This window comes from Alligator sinensis, unplaced genomic scaffold (genome assembly GCF_000455745.1).
Source record: "Alligator sinensis unplaced genomic scaffold, ASM45574v1 scaffold254_2, whole genome shotgun sequence".
NCBI lineage: Eukaryota > Metazoa > Chordata > Crocodylia > Alligatoridae > Alligator > Alligator sinensis.
The window spans coordinates 838,286-860,173 of record NW_005842396.1 but is presented as its reverse complement, the minus strand read 5'-3'; the positions used below and the strand labels follow the sequence as shown (position 1 = coordinate 860,173).

General features: G+C 41.6%; 1 protein-coding gene across 4 annotated transcripts in view; it reads right to left on the bottom strand.

The window, feature by feature from the left end:
* Positions 1-21,888, bottom strand: part of ELMO1 (engulfment and cell motility 1) — a 462,043-nt gene that overhangs the window by 309,083 nt on the left and 131,072 nt on the right. For all 4 annotated transcript variants that reach the window (XM_025211243.1, XM_006029749.2, XM_025211244.1 and 1 more), the window contains exons 6-7: positions 20,610-20,660; positions 6,600-6,769 (exon numbers count right to left, since the gene is read on the bottom strand). In XM_025211243.1, the coding sequence (XP_025067028.1) occupies positions 6,600-6,769; positions 20,610-20,660 (221 nt within the window). The remainder of the gene's footprint in view (positions 1-6,599; positions 6,770-20,609; positions 20,661-21,888) is intronic.

Here is a 21,888-nt window from a genome sequence, read left to right as displayed (position 1 = left end):
GGGGGGGGAGGGGGGGGGAAATCCAAGGAACTAGACAGAAAACACAGCCCAAACAAAATTAGTTCCTCTGTTTAAGGAGACCTGCCTCTATTCCCTTTATATAGCAATAGCAAATACTAATAATGTTAATAACAAGAACTGGCAGGTGACTTTTTTCCCCCTTCTCTTCTATTACTATTGTTCTTTTTGTACTGTAAAAAGATCACTCAATTTTAGAAAGCGAGAGTTCCACCTGGTGCATTTTTCATGCATTCCTGTCACTAAAGAGGCATTAAAAGTACAGCAATGTGACTTCTAGATCACTCTGACATAAAAGCCCTTTCTAGTGAGCCACAAAAAGGGGGAGGGAGACAAAAAAAAAAAAAAAAAGAATAAAGAGTGTCAAAAGGAAAACCCCCAGACCTATACGTCCTATAGTTTTTTTTTTTAACTGGCGTTTTCTGGCATACAACCTGAAAATGAAGACAAGAGCTAGAATTCCCCTATAAGCAAGCTCTTGAACAATAGCACTTGTTACATTTGTACTTAACTCATGAATGGTTGCTATCTCAAATATTTTCAATAACATAATAGCTAATTTTGTAGCTACATGAACACAGTGTCTGACTTGCTCATTGGAGGATTTCTATTGCTTTAAAATATTAATTTAAAAATAAATTCACATTAATCCAGTCTGGCTCTATTTGTAATTTCCAATCGGGACAGGGCATATCTCCTCTACTGTAGTAACTGAAGTAAGTTTCCTTCTTTGATCTCTCCACAAAAACAATTACACACCTATCCATGGTATAACTGAAACCATGTTAGTTGCAGCCATGTTGAAACACAGTTTAGAAACATTTGTTGCTAGAATGCTCACAAGGATTATGTTGTGACCAGGTTCCTAAATAGTAATCTTTATTGTGACAAACATAGAAGAACAGTTTCATAACAGAGTTAATTGCTGCTAATATAATTGTTGCTAGTTGGAACCATCAACACAGAAAAGTAGAAACATAAGGTTGGAAGATGGATCATCTAAAAATCCAACTCCCTGCAGAAATAAAGGATATGCTGTTCCTAGACTGGCCTGGAAAAATGCTTATCCACACTCTTCTGGAAAAGATTCCAATGAAGGAGATGCCATAACTTCCCTGGGCAACTTGCTCCACTGTCATACTATTCTTACAGCCAGGAAGTTTTTTTCTGATATTTATTTCAAATGTCTTTTGCTAAGGCTTAAGCCCCTTGTTTTATGCCCTGCACTCTGTGGGAAAGGTTCTGCCTCTCCTTTATGGCAGCCTTTCAAACATTAGAAAATTGCCACTGTGTTTCCTTAATCTCCTTTTCTCCATATTAGACACACCTAGTTATCTCAACCTTTCCTCAAAAAGCTTGCACTCCAATGCCTTTGCCATCTTCATTGCTCACTTCTGGAGTGTCCCCATGTTCTCTACATCATTCTTAAAACATGGAGCCCAGAACAGGACATAATACTCCATCCAGGGCCTAACCAGCATCACATAAAGTAGTAGTATCACCTCTATGTCTTACATAAAATACTCCTGCTAGTGAAAACTAAAATTACATTTGCTTTTCTTTTCTCTTTTTGCTAATGCATCATGTGCAGTCTGTGATCCATACCTCTCTACAGATACACACAACAGAAGTGCTACTGCTCAGCAAGTTATCCTTTGCGCTATATGTGGAAATTTGTTTTTTCTTCTCTAGCTATAACATCTTACATTTGTCCTTGTTGAATTTTATTCTTTTGTGCAAACCCCAGTTTGCCAATTTATCAAGCTCCATTCACATTCTATTCCTATCTTCTGGTAGTTACCAACCTTTTTTAAGTAGCAGATCACCTTTGGCATTTAAAAGCAACCCAAAATCTACTGTGTGCCGCCACCAACCCACCCACCCAGCAGGTAAGTCTGTGGGGAGGGAAGGGGTGGGGGCTAGATTGAAGCCCCCGCAGTGAGGGACAGTGCCGCAAAGGCAGGAGCAGGGGTAAGTTGAGTGGGCGCCTGGCCAGGTGGGACTTACCTGCTGGGGAGATGCGCCCCCAAATAATTTTTCTCCCTCTGCCTCAATCTGCCCCCCACCCCTTCTCTCTCCCACAGACTGACCTGCTGGGCTGGGGCACACGAATGCATGCATGAGGGCACCCAGGCCTTGAACCCACCAATAGACCAAGATCCACTGGTTGGTGACCACTGTTCTAATATGAGCCCCTTCTGTGCTTCCAAATGTGCATTCAAAGCACAGAACCTCACTTACATGTCTATCCATGGCTATATACACTATCTGGGCTTCTTGCACAAGATAATACAAACTCCTTGGCAATATCATAGTCCAAATGGAATAGCTAATTTTAAAAAAGCATGTTCTCTAGTATATTTACTGAGTATATCACTTCTTGCACTTGTGTGATTGAACACAATTAATTATTTGTATTCAGGATCAAAGTAATAGAAATGACTGCACGGAAGGGTGGTTTCCTTCTCTGCCTGACTCAGATGGACTCTACACATGCCATACTCTGCAACCACCCTAAAAATATTGATATTGACAGGACACATTTGCAGCTTCATTATGGATCTGTCCACACTGTGATCAGAATGCTGTAACTATTCTGTAACTACCATATTTTAAACCTCAGCACATCTGGAACCTATAGCTCTTTTATTCCAACCAAGAAATTCTTCAATGGAAAATGTTGGCAGAATTATGGTCATTATGCAGCATTATAAAGAATACTTGTGCAAACTTATAAGAATTACAAAAGTATGGACCACCATCACCTACAACAGGCTATGTAGCAAACTGCTTAATTTTTAATTTGTTTAAACCAATATACTATGCATATGTAGAGCACACATGTGAGAATGTAAGTAGGAGCCATTGATAATGCCTGTTAATATTTTTAAATTGCACTATATTCCTAAAAAAAAATACTACAGAGCTACCTGTAAAACCTAGGGGTGAGTTGTAACTGTCACAGAATGAGTAAGAAATAAGCTATAAAGATTAAAAAAGGTTCCTCCAGCACCTGTCCACTGAAGGTTAATAAGTATGTATCATTCCTGTAGAGTTAACCTGCATTATAATTGCTACCCCTGCCTTGATTTCACAGACAGAAATCCTTACCTTGAGCATAATGATGCTGAGTATTTGGCCCATTAGGAGACATGGCTAAAACTAGAATAAGCACAAACCATCAAATGCTAACACATCTCTGTGGGTGCAGACTAACTCTACTTGAATGTCCTTAATTCTCTTATGCCATCCCTCAATTCATCATTATCAAGTGCTCAGGAAAAAAAAAAAGAAATTTTTCCACAATTCATTGTCAAAGAACCCATGGAGTAGCTCAGGTTTTTAGAGATGTGTGTCTCCAGAAGTCTTGACTGTAGTCTTAGAAGGGATACCCAGTAAGGCTGTGTGATGCCTCAGTAGCAAATACGATTCAGAGATTCAGCAGCGAAATCTCCAAATCTGAATTGAATCAGGAGACCCATTAATCTCTCCAAATCAAATCGGAAGCCTCTAAATTGATTCACAAAGATTCAGAGATTCAGCCATAGACTGTACAGGCAGGCACTACGCAGTGCCAGCAGGAGCAGCTTGGGGAGCAGCTGGACGAATGCCGGCTTCAGCCAGCAGCCCCGGAAGAAGCCGCAGCTCATCTGACTACTCCCCTGGCTGCCTCCCTGCTGGGGTGAGACAGGCAGTGCTGGCAGCCCCAGGAGAAGCCGCAGGGGATGGGGGGGGAATGATTGGAGGCTGGGGGAATGATCAAGGGGCTTCCCCCCAGCTCCCGGTTTGATTCCCCAGCTCCCCAATCGTTCCCCCAGTCTCTGGGGCTTCTCCCAGGGCTGCCAGCACTGTCCGCCTCACCCTGGCAGGGGGGCAGCCAGGGGAGCAGCCAGACAAGTCATGGCTGGAGCCAACAGCCCCAGGAGAAGCTGCAGGGGCTGGGGGAATGATTGGGAGCTGGGGGATCAAACCAGGAGCTGAGGGGGAAGTCCCCATTCATTCCTCCAGCCCCCAATCATTCCCCGCCCAGCTCCCAATCATTCCCCTCAGCCCCTGCAACTTCTCCCAGGGCTGACAGGACTGCCTGCCTTGCCCCAGTGGGAGGGCAGTTGGGGGAGCCGACAGGGGAGCCACAGCTTCTCTTAGAGCTACTGGCTCAAGCCAGGGCTCATGTGGCTGCTGCTCCTGCCAGCACTGCCCACCTGTATAATCTGTGGCCGAATAAGATTCAGCACTGAATATCTTCGGATTTGGATTAGGCCGGATCGAATCAGGACAGTGATTCAAATCACCAAATTGAATCACTGTCCCTCCAAATCTGAATCCAAAGCGAATACTTGCTGCTTCACACAGGCCGAATACCCAGCTTGAGTTTAATCTTGGTGCAAATCCTCTCACTTGAACAAAGCTAACTTGAAAAAATTAACTTTAGTGTGGAGGTAATTTTGTCAGGAGGATGTGCCTACAACAAGAACAAAGAAGGTCAATAATGAAATGATACTGAAAAGTGTGGGAGAAATTATGTTCAGGTATGTGTGTTGTTAGGTACAGAACTTGTTCTTTCCATTATACCCAAAACTTATTGTATATGCCTATCGAGGATTTTCTGTTCTATGTTATAAACCTAGATTAGAATGAACTGTGTGCTGCAGATATCCCTGCCTTCCAATTACCCTCACAAACAAAATGAACAGTCACTTCAGTTACCACTGCGAATTACAGAGGCTCCAAATTGCCAAATGAGGAGGAAGAATGTAGTGAGCAGCTAGAGATCAAATATGTGAACCTGTCAGACATTATTTGGTCCCCGATTCCTTATTAAGTAACATCAGTTTTAAGGTTGCTAATATCTGACTTTTTTGCAGGCACATAGGTATGTCAATATTGCTATACTGTTGCAAACTTGTATTGCAGACAGGTTCCCCAAATGAGTGACTTTTACCAATGTAATTCATCTGGTCAATGGAAGACTTTTTTTTAGTTTTGTTACTAGTGCTACTGTTCCACAGTACTTTCTACAGCAGTAGTTCTCAGCCTTTTTAGACTCTGGGAAGCCTTATTAGACTCCAGACAGTCCTCAGAAAATGCCAGCTATTAGTTTTCACTCATTTTTTTACTACAGAAAAGTGCTAGAGCAATTATTCTGTTGCAGATAACTCAGAAAAACCACAACAGGTAAAAATCTTTAACACTTAGGATTTCAGAGAACTTTCCTAGGAACCTAAGAGTCTTACCTGTAAATTCTGTGTTTAATTTTGGAATCATGTCTACACACCTAAAAATGCTAACATTATATGACACCCCACAGCACCCTTGAAAGGATTTCATGATACCACAGGATGCTGTAGTACCCTGATTGAGAACATCACTTGAACCTCATTAGCTATAGCTATTCTTTTAAACCAAAAACATGTGTTTTAGTTAAATTCCACTGTGTGGAAACTTAAGTGAATTTAAACATAGTTAGCTTGTGTGGTTGATGATTAAATTAAGCTAGGATGATAAAAACTAAATCTATTTAAAAAAAAACATTTTTAATTAAACCAGTAGAACTTGTGTTTGTAGACCAGCATGGTTTACACCAGTACACAATTCTTCAGTGCAAACAAGGCCTTAGGCTAATGTAACTCCAGAACAACTGATATTTAAGGAGTGGAAAAAAATCAAACCAAAATTCACTGTAGCTAGGGTGAGAGAAGTGATCTAAAACATCTACACAGGCTACAAAACAAGGCTGTTCTACAGTATTAGCTTCCTCCCAAGAGCCTGTGGCAGTGATGCTACATCAACAGCACATGTAGATCTTGATACAGTAACTGCAAAGCATTAAGAAACACCATCTTTTAACAGAGGATCTCAAAATCCCATGAGAAATAACATCTTTTAAAACAGTAGTTAACATTAAGATGATCAGGCTGCTGGGGCATATCTTCCTGTAACATCCGTATTAACAATAAACGTCTCATTCCTTTTCCCGTTAAAGCAAATTGCAAAAACTCATTTACTTTAATGGAACAGGATTAGGTCAATTAACACTAGGATAAAAGGCTGAGATTTTTCAAAATACCCTGAGGGGGCCAGGTGCCCAACTGCCACAAAATTCCAACTAGCCTTTGTTCTTTACCAATCCCCAACCACAAGGGTTTTTAAAAAATAGTTAAGAAAGAAGAAAAGAAAAGGAAGTGGATTGTTAATGCTGTATTAAAGAGCATGTATTTAAACAAAGTTATGTGCAGTCACCATTTAACAGCAGACTCCAGATGGAACTATTAACAAATGAGGGTGTGGGGGTTTTTTTTGATGTTTTTGGGACAGGGGGTGGGTTTGGGGTTTGTTTGTTTTTTAATTCTAGGGGATGGCAGGAGAATAAGACTGTTAATCCTGGGTGTTGTGCTTTCAAAGCTCCCCACCTCACCCCCGCCAGCCATACCTTTGGTAGCAGAGAACTGTTCAGATACTGCTTTTCTTTTAGTCTTAGAAACTGAGTAGTTTGTAAGGAAATATTTTAAGCTAAAATAAAGAGGACAGAGAAAACAACTATGCATTGAAAACAAATATGACAGTTCAAACAACATACTTACTCTGTGCCACTTTCAACCATCTGCGTAAGGAGAGAGATACCATCTAGGTTTATAAATTCCTGGGCAAACGTAACATCCCGCGAGTAACTGGCTAAATCTTTCAGTGATTCTAACTTGGCATCCATACTAGAAGACTGGATCCTCTCGTGTAGCTGCTGTGCATTTTGAGCCTCATTGGAGACAGAAAGAAAACATAAAAAACCCACCAAAACCTTAGTTATAAATGTAACGATGAATAAATTTGTGCACAAATAGTAACAATCGTCATACTTAATATTAAGAACACATTTCTCCATAGTTCATGGTAAGTTAACAAGTGGTTAGGTTAAGTAACACATTATTAGTTAACCACACATAATATATGCATCTGTTTCCTGCTTAGATAACCAGCCCTGGGTTGCTTATAATATTTATTAAAAATGTATTTCCCACTATTATTATTTATTACAGTCTCTATTTTGGTAGCTTCCAGGAACCCCAGGACCCATTCGTGTTAGGTAACATACTAGAAAACAGCCCTTGCCCTGAAGAGTTTATACACCCCTAAAATAACAATAATAAAGCTAGGGAGGAAATGGTGGGGGGAAAAAAACCAAGAAAAACAACCCCCCCCCCAGACATGGCAAAAAATGTAATCTCGCCATAATTTGGACAATAAAAGGTTCTCTCAATCTATACTTATTCCATTCAGTGCACTTTTCCATCTCTTTTAACCAACAAAAATGTACTTAGATTCATGTATCTAGATTATATGCAGAGTATATATATTAGTGTTTTCTTTTCCCTTCTCTCCCTCCATTCCTTTACCCTACCTCTTTCTGCTTCATTCTCAGACCTCTAGAAATACAAATATTCTCTATGTGGAATGTGGAAATTAATTCCTCTTACAGTGTGTGATGTTTATCTCACAGCCACCTTCATATTAGCTCAGTTTAAATATAATTTAAAATGTCTTTCCCTCAATGCTTTATTAGCACTCTTGCCAAATAGTTAATAAAGAGCTAGAGAGACATTTTTATTTAAAACATTACAATGCCTAAAATCCATATAAATCCATTTTGTTCATTTAAGTAAATTGTTTAACACACATCAGTCTCACATTTTTAGTTGATGTACTCAGTAACATTTGCCTGGCCACAAAGTCCAAAAAACTTTAACTAATAGCAAACCAATATTTCCAATTGTGAAAGTCTTCTATGCTTTATTCAGATGCCTGTACTATTCAGTTTCCTACTGCCTACTTCTGATGTACACTGAACAAACCATGAATCTGAAGCAGCGAGCTATTAGGAAACCAAATTAATGGTAAGGTCTTGCACAGTTACTCTCTTTAATGGTATATTTACACTTCCTTAGCTAAAGGCAGGGAAGAGGGAAAAAAGGGAGAAGCTGCTTTGGCTGACAATTCCTTTTCTATACTATAAGCCTTCCATATCCTCAAGGACAGCATGCTGTACCTTTTAAGATCTGCAGTGGAAGGTATTATTATAATTGAACATTCTCGAACGGGGAAAATGGGAACTAATTAATGATAATAAGCACTTATACAAGTCCTTCTATACATGGATCAGAGATTAATTTATTAATGTTTATACAGTAAATGTCCCAACAACCCTGCCAGGTAGGCACGGATCATTACCTCTCATTTTCTGGATGACTAAATTAAAACACACAGAGTCTTGGTCTATATTTAGGTTTTTCAAGCACAGATATGTCAGTTAGGAATGTAAAAAGCGGGTACCCCCTAACTGATATAGCTCTGAGCAAAAACCCTAAGCTGTAGACACAACTTGTGCCAATAAAAAGACATGGCAAATTACTTAACCTCTGGGTTGTCTTGCTGGTGAGACTATAATAGAAAATTCTCACTGAAGATACAACTGAAACACCACAAAACCCTTTTCTCCATATTGCTTATCTATTTCAGGTGTTGGTTTACCTTATATTGGCAAGAGTTTTCTTATAAAGTTGTATCTCTAACAGAGGTGTTCACCAGCACATGTGTACCAGCAAACCCTTTAAAGCAGGGTTCAGTATTGCCAACCCCACCATGTCAAAATCATGAGACAAACTTTTTAAAATCAAGAGATTTGGAATGTAAATCATGAAATACTATTTTTGACATGTGTGCGTGTAGGGGGGTTATTTATGAAGGTGTGGGGGGCTCTGTGTGTGGGGGTTTAGAGACTGGGGAGGGGGTGTTGCTGCATACCCTGGTAGGTTACAGGGGACTGTGGGCCAGGAGTGAGGGGCAGCAGCAGGGCTTAGGGTACTGTGGCTTGGGATTGAGGGGCAGACACACATACAGACACATACACAGACAGATGCACACAGATGGGTCAGGGCGGGCAGCAAGCAGCTTGACCAAGAGTACAGGGGTGTGCTCCCTACCGCTGCACATGCCATCAGGGGAGGAATGGGGAAATATGACCCCTCCCCCAGCCCAATTTGTGCGTGTAGCAAAAGCAGGCTACTCACTGGTGCTTTGTGCCCTGTTGCCTTTGCCCCAGGAACTACAAAGCACCTCTGGGCAGGCAGGGGACACGTGGCGCAGCCAGTGTGCAGCTCTGATGCTCCTGGACGAGCCACCCACAGCTCTGTCACACATCCTGCCCTTGCCCCACGGCCCCATTCACCCCAGCCCCTGCCCCGCTCCCTCCCTCCCTCACCATGGGGGCCTGGAACTGCCCTCTACTCATTCCCACTCCCCCCTGCCTCTTCCCCTCCACAGACTTACCAGCACAGCACTGCTCTACGTGCACCAGAAGAAAAAATCCCAAGATCTGATCTCTCTATCCAGAGATCATGAGTCAGAGTTAATTTGACTTGGTAGTTGGGAGTCTCATGATTTTTTCGTGAGTTGGCATTACAGAGGGTTTAAAGGCTGATATATGGCTGTCAGCTGGATTTGCCCTGAAGAGGTAGGCCATCTGGCCTGCAGGGCTTTTTACTGAAGCTGCCAGCAGCCAAAGTGTTAACACTGCCGCTGCTCAAGCCTCATTACCGTGGCTGCTGGAGCTGCAGTGTCAGCCCTGCCCCCCCCAAAAGTTTGAACACGCCCGCTGCTAAAGCCTCCTTCCCGTGGCTGCTGGAGCTGCAGTGTCAGCGCAGCCATGACCCAAGAAGTAAACATGGGCGCAGAATTTAATGGTTTTAGTCACTGCTGGCAACTAAAAATTGGCCGCATTCACCCCCTGGACGTTGGTCAGGCTAAAGTTGCAGATCCAGCAGCCACAGTGACAGGGACTGAATGGAGGGATTATTAACTCCTTGGCTGATGCAGAGGTACAACAGCCATGGTGAAAACTCTAATCAGCCAGATCTGGGAGTGGGTCTTCAGCCTTATGACAAGCTCAGTGCTCCGGATCCTGCCCACTAATTCATATGAGTCTGACATCCCGCTTTAAAGTACAAGCCAGTCCAGAGTTTAAGTGATTTCTCTATCCTATTCATGAAATCTGCAGTTTATGGCAGAGACAAGATTAAGTCTCACAAGGGCACTTGATACTCAAAAGCTTCCCCAACAGCTCTTTCAACTATATAGCTGAGCTAAACAAAAACATTTTTAAAAAAGCCTTGACATTTCCAGGACAATCACAGCTACAACAACACTCCAACCCCATTTCATAATTCCACATACATCTCAATAAGTATTTTCCTACAAAATACACCTCTGCCCCTCAAGAAAGAAAAGTTTTTGCCAACAGGAACCAAATTGTCAATAATACTGTTATAGACAGCAATGTTTTAGAGCTGACGCCTGGAAAACCTGGCTCAGGTCTAAGAAAGACAGGTGGTCCAGCTGTTGCCAGTGCCACTGCTTCTCCTACTCCCTGGCTGTAGCATGGGCACAGCTCCATCCTGCCTAGCCCTGAAACAAGTGAAGCCCCCAATGCTAGAACACTGCCAAAGCCAACCACAAGTCTACATAATTATCTATACCAGTGGAGGCTAAACTTTTCAGCAGGTGCGACGCAAATTAAGCCAATTCCACACACACACCCCCACCTCCCAAAATGCCACTCTGATCCCCTTCCCTGCCTGATCTGCTGTTCTGCTTTCTGCTGTACATGCTGGTCTGCTCTTCAAGCCCTTCCTTGTGCTCCCCAAATGAACTACTGCTCTGCTTTCTGCTCCCTCCCCAATCTGCTGCATGTCACATGTAAAAGCTGCCCATGCCATTTATAGCATGTGGGCCATATACTGACCACCCCTAATCTATGCTGTTTTATGTCTTTAGCACTAACAATTTACATCATCTGTATCAGGTGGGGGGTGGGAAGACTATCTACTTCAAACAAAAGTTCAATCACTTCCTTTCTCACCAACCTTTCATTAAAATTCTCCTTCTCTCACCTAAGATTTCATACTATTACATCCACATAGAAAGTCTGGTTGCTGGTGTGAATTTACATCCACTAAAAGCTCTCAAAATAACTTTAACTTCCGATTTCTTACCTACCACAGATTGGTCCCTCTGACAGGTCTTCAATGCTACTAAGTCATTCAGCTGGATGACATCATTGAAGCACCCTCGAAGCCAATTCTGATCACTACTGCTCCAAGAATAGGTACAAACCTACAATGTTACAGCTCAATCCACATGGGCAGAATCAACAAATTTGACAAAGATTCATAAATGCCTTTTCAACAGATGGTTGGTTTGCATGACTGAGGATAACCCCATCTTCTAACCACGTTTCGTCAATGTAGAGGTTAAAAGTCCATGTATATTCTAAACCTACTATGCCAAAATATCCTTTGCTAATGCCTCAGCTACAGATATCTAGATATACAGATATAGAAATCAATATATCTGAAATCACTGATCTCTCTCTCTCTCTCTGTATATAATGTGAACAAGATCAAACTACAGCTTTGTAAAGGTCAAAGGTGAAATCCTGGTCCCAATAAAGTCAACAGGAGTTGTGCCATTGATTTCAGTGAGGCCAGTAATCCCAGGAGCATGGTCCTTTCTAGACAGAGTAGCCACACCATGAGGTAACCTTTCTGTGATGCAAAGGTGGTTAAAAGCAGTTTTGGCTCTACAGATGAGAACTCAGTTATATTCTAACCTTCATCTGTCTACTCCAAAGTAAATACCACATTAGCAGTTGTGCAACATTAGGGTAGATTTTCTGGAAAACCTCAAGGATTAAGAGGTCAAAAGATAAAGTCTCTAAGTAGGAATGGTTAAATGCAAGTCAATGAACTCCTCTGCAAATCCAGCATGTGCAGAAACCCATAATCCTTCTGCCATCAAAAAGAGAGCAGAACACATACTGGCAGAGTAGATTGTGATTAAGGAGTAAACAAATTGTGATTAAGGAGTATACACCTGGCAGCACAGTTTGGGGAGGAGGTGAGCAACTAACAGTGGCAAAGGAACAGATTAAGGACAAGTTTATGGGGTAACAAGAAGGGTTTCTACAAGTATGTCAACAACAAAAGGAAAGTGTGGGTCCCTAAAATGGGGAAAGCAACCTAGTAAAAGATGATGTGGAAAAGGCTGAAATACTCAATGCCTTTTCTATCTCAGTCTTCACAGGAAAGGTCAGCAACCAGTCTACCGCACCTGGCAGCACAGTCCAGGGAAGAGGAGAGCTGCTGACAGTGGCAAAAGAACATGTTAAGGATTATTTAGAAAATCTGGACATGTACAAGTCAATAGGGCCAGACATGATGCACCAGAGGGTGCTGAGGGAGTTAACCCATGTGATTGCAAAGCTGCTGTCCATTATCTTTAAAAACTCACGGTGATTTGGAGAGATCCCAGACAGTTGGAAAAGGGCAAATATAGTGCCCATCTTTAAAAGAAGGACGAACTGGTGAATTACAAGCTACTCAGCCTCACCTCAGTCCCTGGAAAAATCACGGAGCAGTTCATCAAGGAATCTGTTTCTAAGCACTTGGAGAAGGAGGTGAAGAAGAACAGTCAGTCATGCCTGACCAACTTGATTGCCTTCTATGACAAGATGACTGCCTCTATGGATCCAGAGACAGCTGTGGATGCAATATACATTGACTTTAGCAAGGCTTCTGATACACTCTACTAAAACATTCTCACAAGCGAACTAAGGAAGAATGGACTGCAAGGTGAATAGAAAACTGGGGATCATCAAGCTCAAAGGGCTCAATGTCAAGTTGGCAGCTGGTATTGAGTGCCCCCAGGCTCAGTTCTGGAGCCAGTTTTGTTTAATATCTTCATCAACGACCTGGAAGATAGGATGGAGTGCACCCTCAGCACCAACCTAGGGGGATAACGTCAACCTAGGGGGAATAGTAGATACAATGGAAGGCAGGGCTAGCACTCAGACAGACCTCAATAAATTGGATGTTTAAACCAAAAGAAATCTTATGAAGTTCAACAAGGACAATTGAAAAGCCCTGCACTTATGATGGAACAATCCCATGCAACAGTATAAGCTTGGGACTATTGGCTAGGCAGCAGCTACACAAAAAAGCACCTAGGGGTTATAGTGAACTAAATAATACAGTGGAATAAGCTGAATATTAGCAAACAGTGTGTCCTTGTTGCGAAAAAGGCTAATGGCATACTGGGCTTCATCAGTATGAGTGTTGCCAGAAGATCAAGGGAAGTGATGATTACCCTCTATTCAGCACTGGCGAGACTGCATCTGAAGCACCATGTCCAGTTTTGGTCCACATACTTTGTGTTTTGCTCCCCCGCTACACAAAGGATGCGGACAAATCAGAGAGTCCAGCAGAGGACAATGAAAATGGTTAGGGGACTGGGGCACGTGATTCATGAGGAGAAGCTAAGGGAACTAAACTTCTTTAGTTTGGAGAAGCAAAGAATGGGGGGCTGGAGGGGGGGGGTGTTAATAACAGCCTTCAGTGACCTGAATGGCGGTTACAAAGAGGATGGAACCAGATAGTTCTCAGCAAATAACAAAACAAGGAGCAGTAGTCTTAAGTTGCAGTAAGGGAAGTTTACGTTAGATATTAGGAAAAAGTATTCTCACCAGGAAGGTAGTAAAGTACTAGAACAGGTTACCCAGAGAGGTTGCGGAATCTCTATCCTTGGAGTTTTGTAACACCTGACTAGCCAAAGCCTTGGTTGGTATGATCTAGTTGGGGATGATCCTGCTTTGAGAAGGAACATCTACTATATGACCTCCTGAGGTCCCTTCCAACACTAATTTTCTATGAGTGTATAAAATATTTTTCTTATAAAAAATATTGGTATTTGTCTCACATGACACCCTGCCAAAGGTAATGCTGGCCACTGTCATTATGTGCCTGTTGGAAAACAATTCCCATGCACTCTCTGCAAATCTCCTAGCTCTTGTTGCCATAGTGCTCATATGTGCTTATGGAATGTACAGTCTCGCTTATGAATGTATTAAAAAAATGAAACCCAGATGATGTATTCTCTGAGTGGTAACCAGGGAGTTCTTTTAATGATTTATAATCCATCAGTAGATGGACAGTAGAGAACACAACTCATTAAAGAATAGTAGAGCTGGCTGCTGGGTCTGCTCTTATTAAAATACTATCTAGGTAGGAACAAAAAATAAATCCTTCCTGACTGGGAAACATAATGAGGGGAATTAGCAAGAATAATGCCTTTAAAATTAAGTGAGGATTGTAAAAAAATAATAATAATAAACTTCCCAATTTAGGAAAGGAAGACAGGAAGCTTGTAAGATGTTCTCTGTCAAAGCTTAAGTATTTCAAAAGGCCTTCAAGAGTCCTAAAATGCCTCTTCAGTTTTGGCTGACTTGTTCCAAGGACAGCCAGCAAAGGCTGCTCTGTCTGAACAGTGATACTTAAAAAGAGGGGCAGCTTGACAGGGTAGTCTGATTAAATGAAAGAAATGAACCAATTTAAGTTCAAGATGGGTATTTGCAGAGAAAACCCCTCAACCCTTTAGGGGTTAGGAACCTTAAAGTTATCCTACAAAAGACTCCAGTGACTGCTACAGATAAACAGCATTACTGTACAGAGCTCAAATCCTCATTCCTCTGGCAACAAATCCTTTACTTACCATAACACTTTGCAAATAATTAATACACAGCTGTATATAAGAGGAAGATGAAGAGTGCTGGGCTTGGAAATAGGATTCTGTAAACAGTGTCACACGCTAACAGGCTTGAGGTGAAATCCTTGACCCAATTGTGAAAATGCTCATTGAACTCAACTGGGTTAAAATTTTACCCTTTGTCTTTCAAGATATAACCTCAAAAGAATTAAGTAAAACATGATTTAAGCCTTTCAGCATATTACCCAGATACATTTAGATGCATCATGTCCATCTAAAAAAATAAAACCTGAGTGGCTCATCTCCCCGGAACAAAGTTGTACATAGGTCATTAAGGACTGATACATGAACTAATCAAGCAAAAAAATTTACTGTTAATGCTACTACTTCATCAGTTACCCAACCCCAACTCACTCCAGAAAAGAGCAATTGATTGGACATCCCATCTCATTTTTACTATATGCAAAAATAGGTCCAACACTCGACACAAGACTGACTGGCACCTTATGCTAACCGAGCAGTGAGATTCTATTTCAGTTTGCATCAGCATTAACAAAATGGTTAAGATTTTTTATAATAATAGCTAGCAATCAGAATTTATACATACACCAACCTATATAAACATAATCCATGAAGCAGACCTGTGATAAGCATTATTTTATAGTTTTTAAAAGGAAAAAACTGAGGTGGAAGAGAAAAGATTAGATCAAGGTCACACAGTGAATGAGAAGGTAGAAGCATTGAAGAAGTAGCTCATTAGCACAGAAAAGAATATGTGCGTTTAAAGGCATTTCAGCAATCACCTTTTACATTTATAAAAAAAAAAAAGAAACACACATCAAGGGCGCGTCCACACATGCAAGCACGTGCACTTGCAGCAGCTCAAATAGAAGCGGTGCAAATTTGAGCCGGGGCTTTTTGCCTCAGCGCACGTGCTTGGACATGCACTTTGTTGTGGAGCAAATTGTGCCACGTGGGGCAAAATAACCCTGCCTGGCTCCTCCCGGATCTGCAGCCAAGGGGAGCTAGAGCCCAGGGCCAGCATTTGTGCTGTCGCCAGCAGTACAAAAACCTGCCCTGGCAAGTAGCTCAGGGCTACTCACTCTCAGGAGCTTCTGGGGCCCAGCCAATTGGTACCTGGGGACACTAACCCTTGTGCCAGCTGGACTGCTGAAGCAGCCCTGAGAGTTCCCTGCACACTGTACTCACTGCAGCAGTCTGGCAGTGGGGGCTCCTGCCTGGCTGTGACCTGATGTGCACCTGCCAGACCTGGATGGGAACTGCACAGACAGTAGAGGCATCTGCCCCTCTGGGCTAGCTGCCAGTGGGCTGCAACTCCAGAGATGACCTCTGTGCAGCACTACTGCCATGTGTGCCCCCTGCCTGGCAATCTGGGCAGCTATCACCCAGAAGATGTTCTGGGAGTGGTGGCCTGCTTTGAACTGTCAAAGCGTGTCCTCCTGGCCCCATCTGGCCAGGAGGTCAACCACCTCCAGTTGGGTCCAAGGTGCCAGCTCTGAGCAGGCAGGGTCCTGCTACTGGCCTCCCTAGCAGCAATTCTGGCATTCCCTATTGGAAAACTGAAAAGGCCCTGTTAAAAAAAATCCCAGTCACTCTGTAAAATACCCCGAAATCCATGTTCCTCCACAATTAAAACAAAAGACCACTATAAAGAGAGAGAAAGAGAGAGAGAGAGAGAGACAGAGACAGCAATCAGTTGGACAATGTTTTATTGATATAGCTACAGTGTTAAAGCAATGTGGAACCCCATCCCACCCCAAACTTGCAGCGCGGGGAATGTTTTTTTCATTCCCGCACGTGCCTCTTGACCCATCTCAAAGGGGTTTGAGATGGGGCAAGAGGCACATGCGCGCTCGTCTGGACAGTTTTATTTCTGTAAGATTTAATTTGATTTAATTTTATTAAGATTTAATTTTATTACTTTAGAGCAGGGGCGGGCAATTTTTTTGGGCAGAGGGCTGCTCACTGAGTTTTAGCAAGCCAACGAGGGCCACCGGGGCATGAATATTAATTTTCTAAATTTTTTATGGGCCCCGCAGGCTGGATAGAATGGCCTGGTGGGTCGCATCCAGCCCTCGGTCTGCATTTTGCCCACCTCTGCCTTAGAGACTTGAAAATGAAGCTTTTCCCTTAACCCTAAGACAAGCCTCTATCCATTTATTACATGCAGGCAGGCACACCAAAGTAGCGTATTGCATATTATGACAGTTAATCATAATTGCCAGTATAGCTGCCTTTAAATAATTAGTTCATTATTAAATCATACAATCTGAAGCCTTGATCTGCAAACCTATATGCAGGTACTTAACTTTATTACTTTGGCAATTACCCCAATCAAAACAAGTATGCATGATGAGGGCCTTAAGTCATCATTGCAAAAACACTGGGCCTACACACATAATTAAGGACTGTACATGGGCAAAAAAGTCAAGAAACCTTTTTAATTTTTATGAAAAATTTGTGCAAGTCATAAAGTAAATGTTGTTTGCATTTGTAAAAACACTCATGGAAATGCCATATTATTATAAATATATATGGACATGTATTCTTATGTGCATTTAGAATATTAATGTTAATATAGCCAGGTTGAAAGCAATTTTGCAAGTTCAGGACTCTTCCAATCTTCCTCAGGGAGCCAAAAATACACCACATGAGAAAAACTGTTAATCGTACATGACAAATAGCACAGGATTAAAAAAAATACTAAAATCTATACCAACATGAGCAAGCCCTGTTTTTATAAATAGCTTGTTTAATAATTTTGAACAAACAAACACACAGATGTCCAATTGTTTGCAAATAATTCAGGACCAAAAACATACTAAAGTAGTTACTTAAACTGCGTGCTATTACTATTTCCCACACCTTTTGGAAGGGTTCATCATTAGAATATGATTTTTCAGGATCCATCCCATAAAATATGTGTATCATCATTTACAAATACTACAGGTAATTAGACTTGCTGCAAGGATAAACATCTTGTCTTCAGAAATATTCTGACATTATACAAAGATTACAACTCATTCATCAACCTACATGCCAATCATAAGGGGAGAAACATCTGAGAATGGTCAATACCTGACAAAGTGACATTTCAGGTCTCATATATGTGGGAAAAGACATAAAAAAAGACAAATGGTAGACAAAACAGAGATTACGAGCTCCACTGGAACACAAATGGAGTCATGAGGGAAAAGACGGGTCATGGAAAATGGCAAAAATTTTATATAGCATCTACAAAGATTTGCTGAGAAAGGTAATATCAAGGTAAAAATAAATAAGAAAGATGGGATGAGAGCAAAGATTATATGCAAGAAATCCAATCTACACTCAAGTAACCTAGGAAACGGAATATGTGTGCACACAAGTGTTTTAAAGAGTGGGGGAGGAAAAAACCCACAACATTGTTTAGAAAAACAGTCCTTCAAAGAATCACACGCACTTAGTGAACAGATCTAAGGAAACAAAGAAGCAGGTCAAATTCACAACAGCTCTGATAACTTGTATTGGCAAAGTTCCAACTGAAAGAAATTTAAAATAGACAAGTTAAAAATCTCTAATAGAACACATTTATAATGGATTTAGCAACATGCCATAAGTAATGGTACAATGAATTAGGGAATAGGCTACGTACATTTTCAGGTTACAGACACACACCTCCCCCCCCCACACACACGAAAGTAGACTAAGCAAGTATATATAAAACAAGTAAACTAAAAATTGTGGCAATTAAAATAAAAAGAAAATTGGTACTCAGTATTTAAGATTTCTAGTGTTAATTTAAAGGAATCTTCAATGTTGCACCCACAAAAGCAATTTGGCTATAGGGATAAAAGACCCAAAACTTCCACCTGGAGTTAAAAAAAGCTGCTCTGCTCAAATGAACGACATATTGGTGCACAGTAAAATTACAGTTCAACAGACCACAAGCAAGTCCACAGTCCCAACAAGATTCAAGGTATCCACAGAAAAGACCACATCCTAACAGTCATCTCACTCTTCCTATCAGCCAACAAATGGTTTACATCCCTTCCCATTTAACAATTTCATGCCAGCCTGCTGGCAACTATTTTAAATTACATTTGGAAAGACTTAGGCATTTTTAGCTGTATGGAACATGAAAAACTAGTCAGGAATTTTTGGATGATTTTTTTCACCTGTCAGGAAATGCTAGTTAGTCAAGACCAAAGCCATGTTCAGGCATTACCTTTCTACTGAGAGAATCATCATTCTTCTGGTAGAAGCATACAAACGTTCACTGAATGTCTCCTCTGGGAAACATGCCCCTTGTGGGAGAAAGATCTTCCTGGTCTCAACCTGAAAGATCTCCCTTGAGGGAGAGTATCTCTCTCAAGAGTGAATGCTTATATGCCCCTCTCTTAATTAGCTCCAACAAGGGATGGGAGCAACAATACCACCAACCAGGGATTGCTCAGTTTGAGGAACATGCTGGGGGCTTTGCCCCATTGCTCTTCTACTTTCTCTGGACTGGTCTGGGAGAAGATGGGAGAAGCAGCCAGTGTTCCCCATCCCTTTCTAAACCAAACAGTCACCTGTTTGGGAAAAAAGGTGGGAATGGGCTTTGCCAACTCTTTCTGTTGCCTTTACCACATACCTGGGCAGTAGGAGGCCAGACTGCAAAGCTTGGGGACTGCGAATTGGGCTTGGAGAGGCTGTCACTAAGCCTGGTTTCTAGCCCCAGCTGGCTTCCCCTTGCTACCCTGCTGAGGTACCACTAGGAGCTGAGCAAAGGAGCAGTCGGCTGCTTCTCCCCACCAGCTCTCCCGCCTGGAGTCCCCAGTCTAAGAAGCAGGTAAGAAGAGGGATTTGCCCCACTGGAAAGACAGGAACAGTCACTGCCCCCCATGCTTTCCCCAGACCAGGACAACCCCAGTCCTGGGAAGGTGTGAGGAGCAGGGGAGAGGGGATGGATACAGGCTGAATGCCTGTACTGCTTCCTCTCCTGGAAGAATTTCTAGTGGTGGAAGTTTTCCATCGCTAGAAATGAAAGCCAGTCCACAGCCTAGGATAGATAGCAAACAATACCAGGAAATTCTAAGGTTTAGGATAGAATTTTGGTATCCGAAAGAGATATTTTCACTCAGCAGAACAGCTCACACCCAGTGGTTAGGGTACTTACCTGGGATGACTTGCAAGTGGCAGTAGAACCTGGCTCTCGCATCCCATGCAAGTGCCCTAGCTGTTCACAGACTATTCTCAGTGGGGTCTCTCTCAGGGCTTCCTTCCCCCCTCCACCCTCACTTCCCAAGTTTTTTTCTTTTTTGTAGACAGTCTCAGTTTAATCCAGATGCAAAACAGGAAAAAAAAATGAAAATGTAAAATGTCTCGTCAGCTCTTAGCAATGTGCTAAGTATTGTATCTGTGGCACAGGTATACAATACAAAAGTTGGCTCTACATCTCTCTCAATCTGTTCTCCTGCTCCCAAAAAGAAAAAAAAAAGAATAAAGAGAAAGAGAAAAAGAGTTGCTATGCCAAAGTAGCAAGGGGAGGGATTTTTCTGTGGGTCAACCCCATCATTTGAGACACTGAAGTATGTTAAAGTAAATAAGACAAAAATCTCACTCGCAAACTCAAAGCAAGGAAGGCAAGGGAGCTAAGGAACAGCTCTCTCAGTCTACCTTCCTCCCTCATCACTCTACCATCATTGCATTTAGTCCTCCTGCCCTCCTTCCCAGCTGTGAACAGAGGAAATGTTTCTGATGGAGCTCATAGTACAAGTGGCCAAACTCCCACAGTCCCTTCCAGATGGACCATGGCACATGGTAGTCACAGGGCACTATTTCACACCATTTTCTGAGTCAGACCCCCAAAAAGGTAGAGAACTACTGTTTTTAGGCTCTCAATTTCAAAAAAGCTTAAATTCATTGCAATTTTTCCTTAACAACCCCAAGGTTATAATGATTCTCCTAACCAAACATCACTACGGAAGAGCCAAAGGAGAGCAAATGATAAGGTAACTTACTGGAGAGGTTGTTAATCGAAGGATAGCTCCATTTTTTATTTCATTACGATTCTGAAAGAGAAAATCCAAGTTTTATTTCAGACTTGTACCAGAGATACAACACACTTTGAATGCAACATTAAACCAGCAACAGTATTTCCTCTGTATATAAGCCTATGAATACCTATCCACCCCAGCATAAACGTATGCTCTCTCATGTATGCATGTAGTTACAAACAATATATATGTATTTTTCATATCAAACACAAATCTGAACCATTTTAGGATTCAGACTTTAAGAATGACTTCATGTATTGCGGAGTTTAGCTTCCATTGGCAATTTTAAATATTTCTTTGAAATATACTATGTAATATACATAAATAACTTTCCACGATGTCTGGCTCTAATCTTGGACTGCATAGCTGAGGAGTTTGTAAGTTTGCTGAAACCTATCATTAAACATCTGCAGTGTTTAAAAATTATCCCACTGGCTCTCAATTTCCTATAACAAGAACATGCTGACTTAAACCACTGGAACCAACCACTGAGCTCTGCCCACCACGACTTTGCACCCACCCTCACGGAGAGAAAGAGAGTTCATACTGAAGAGCTAAGACAACATAATGTGTATCCATTGCTACTCTGCACACTGAAATATACAACAAGTCATTCTCTTAAACTGTTGGCAGACACAGAGATGAGATTAAACTTTTGCCTTTGGTTAAGATCTAATAATATGCTAAACTAAATGATGATTCCAAGGGGAACTGCAGATTCCATAACAGTTTTTGAAAGATATGGGATAATCCAGTTCCCTTGACCAAAAATTCAGTACGTCCCAGAGAAGCAGGTTCTAATAAGTGTGATGCAGATCGTTTCATAGACTTACAAACCAATCTGATTTTTCTTTCAAAGTGATTCTCCCTAATTTCCCTTCACCCCCATATAATACACATCAAATCAAAAATGCCTCCTCCTTAAAGCCAAGGTAAGTGACCTAGTCATACTCCAGTAAACAGTTTCTCTCCCAGTATTCAAAGCCCTCCATGAAATTGGCATTAGCTACCATGAGTTCACCTTTCCATGCAAGAGATGGTTCTTCCATAACAGCTACTTTTCACAGCAACAATTACATTACTGAATAACAAGGGAGGTTTAAGAGCACTGGAGACCACTTTTACAAAATTATATCTGGACTATGCCCTTCATTCTTGTAGGAGATCACTTCCAAACTTGCCATTTTCGACACAGAGTTTACACAACAATATTGTATGTTTTGTCTTGGGTGTAAATTTTATC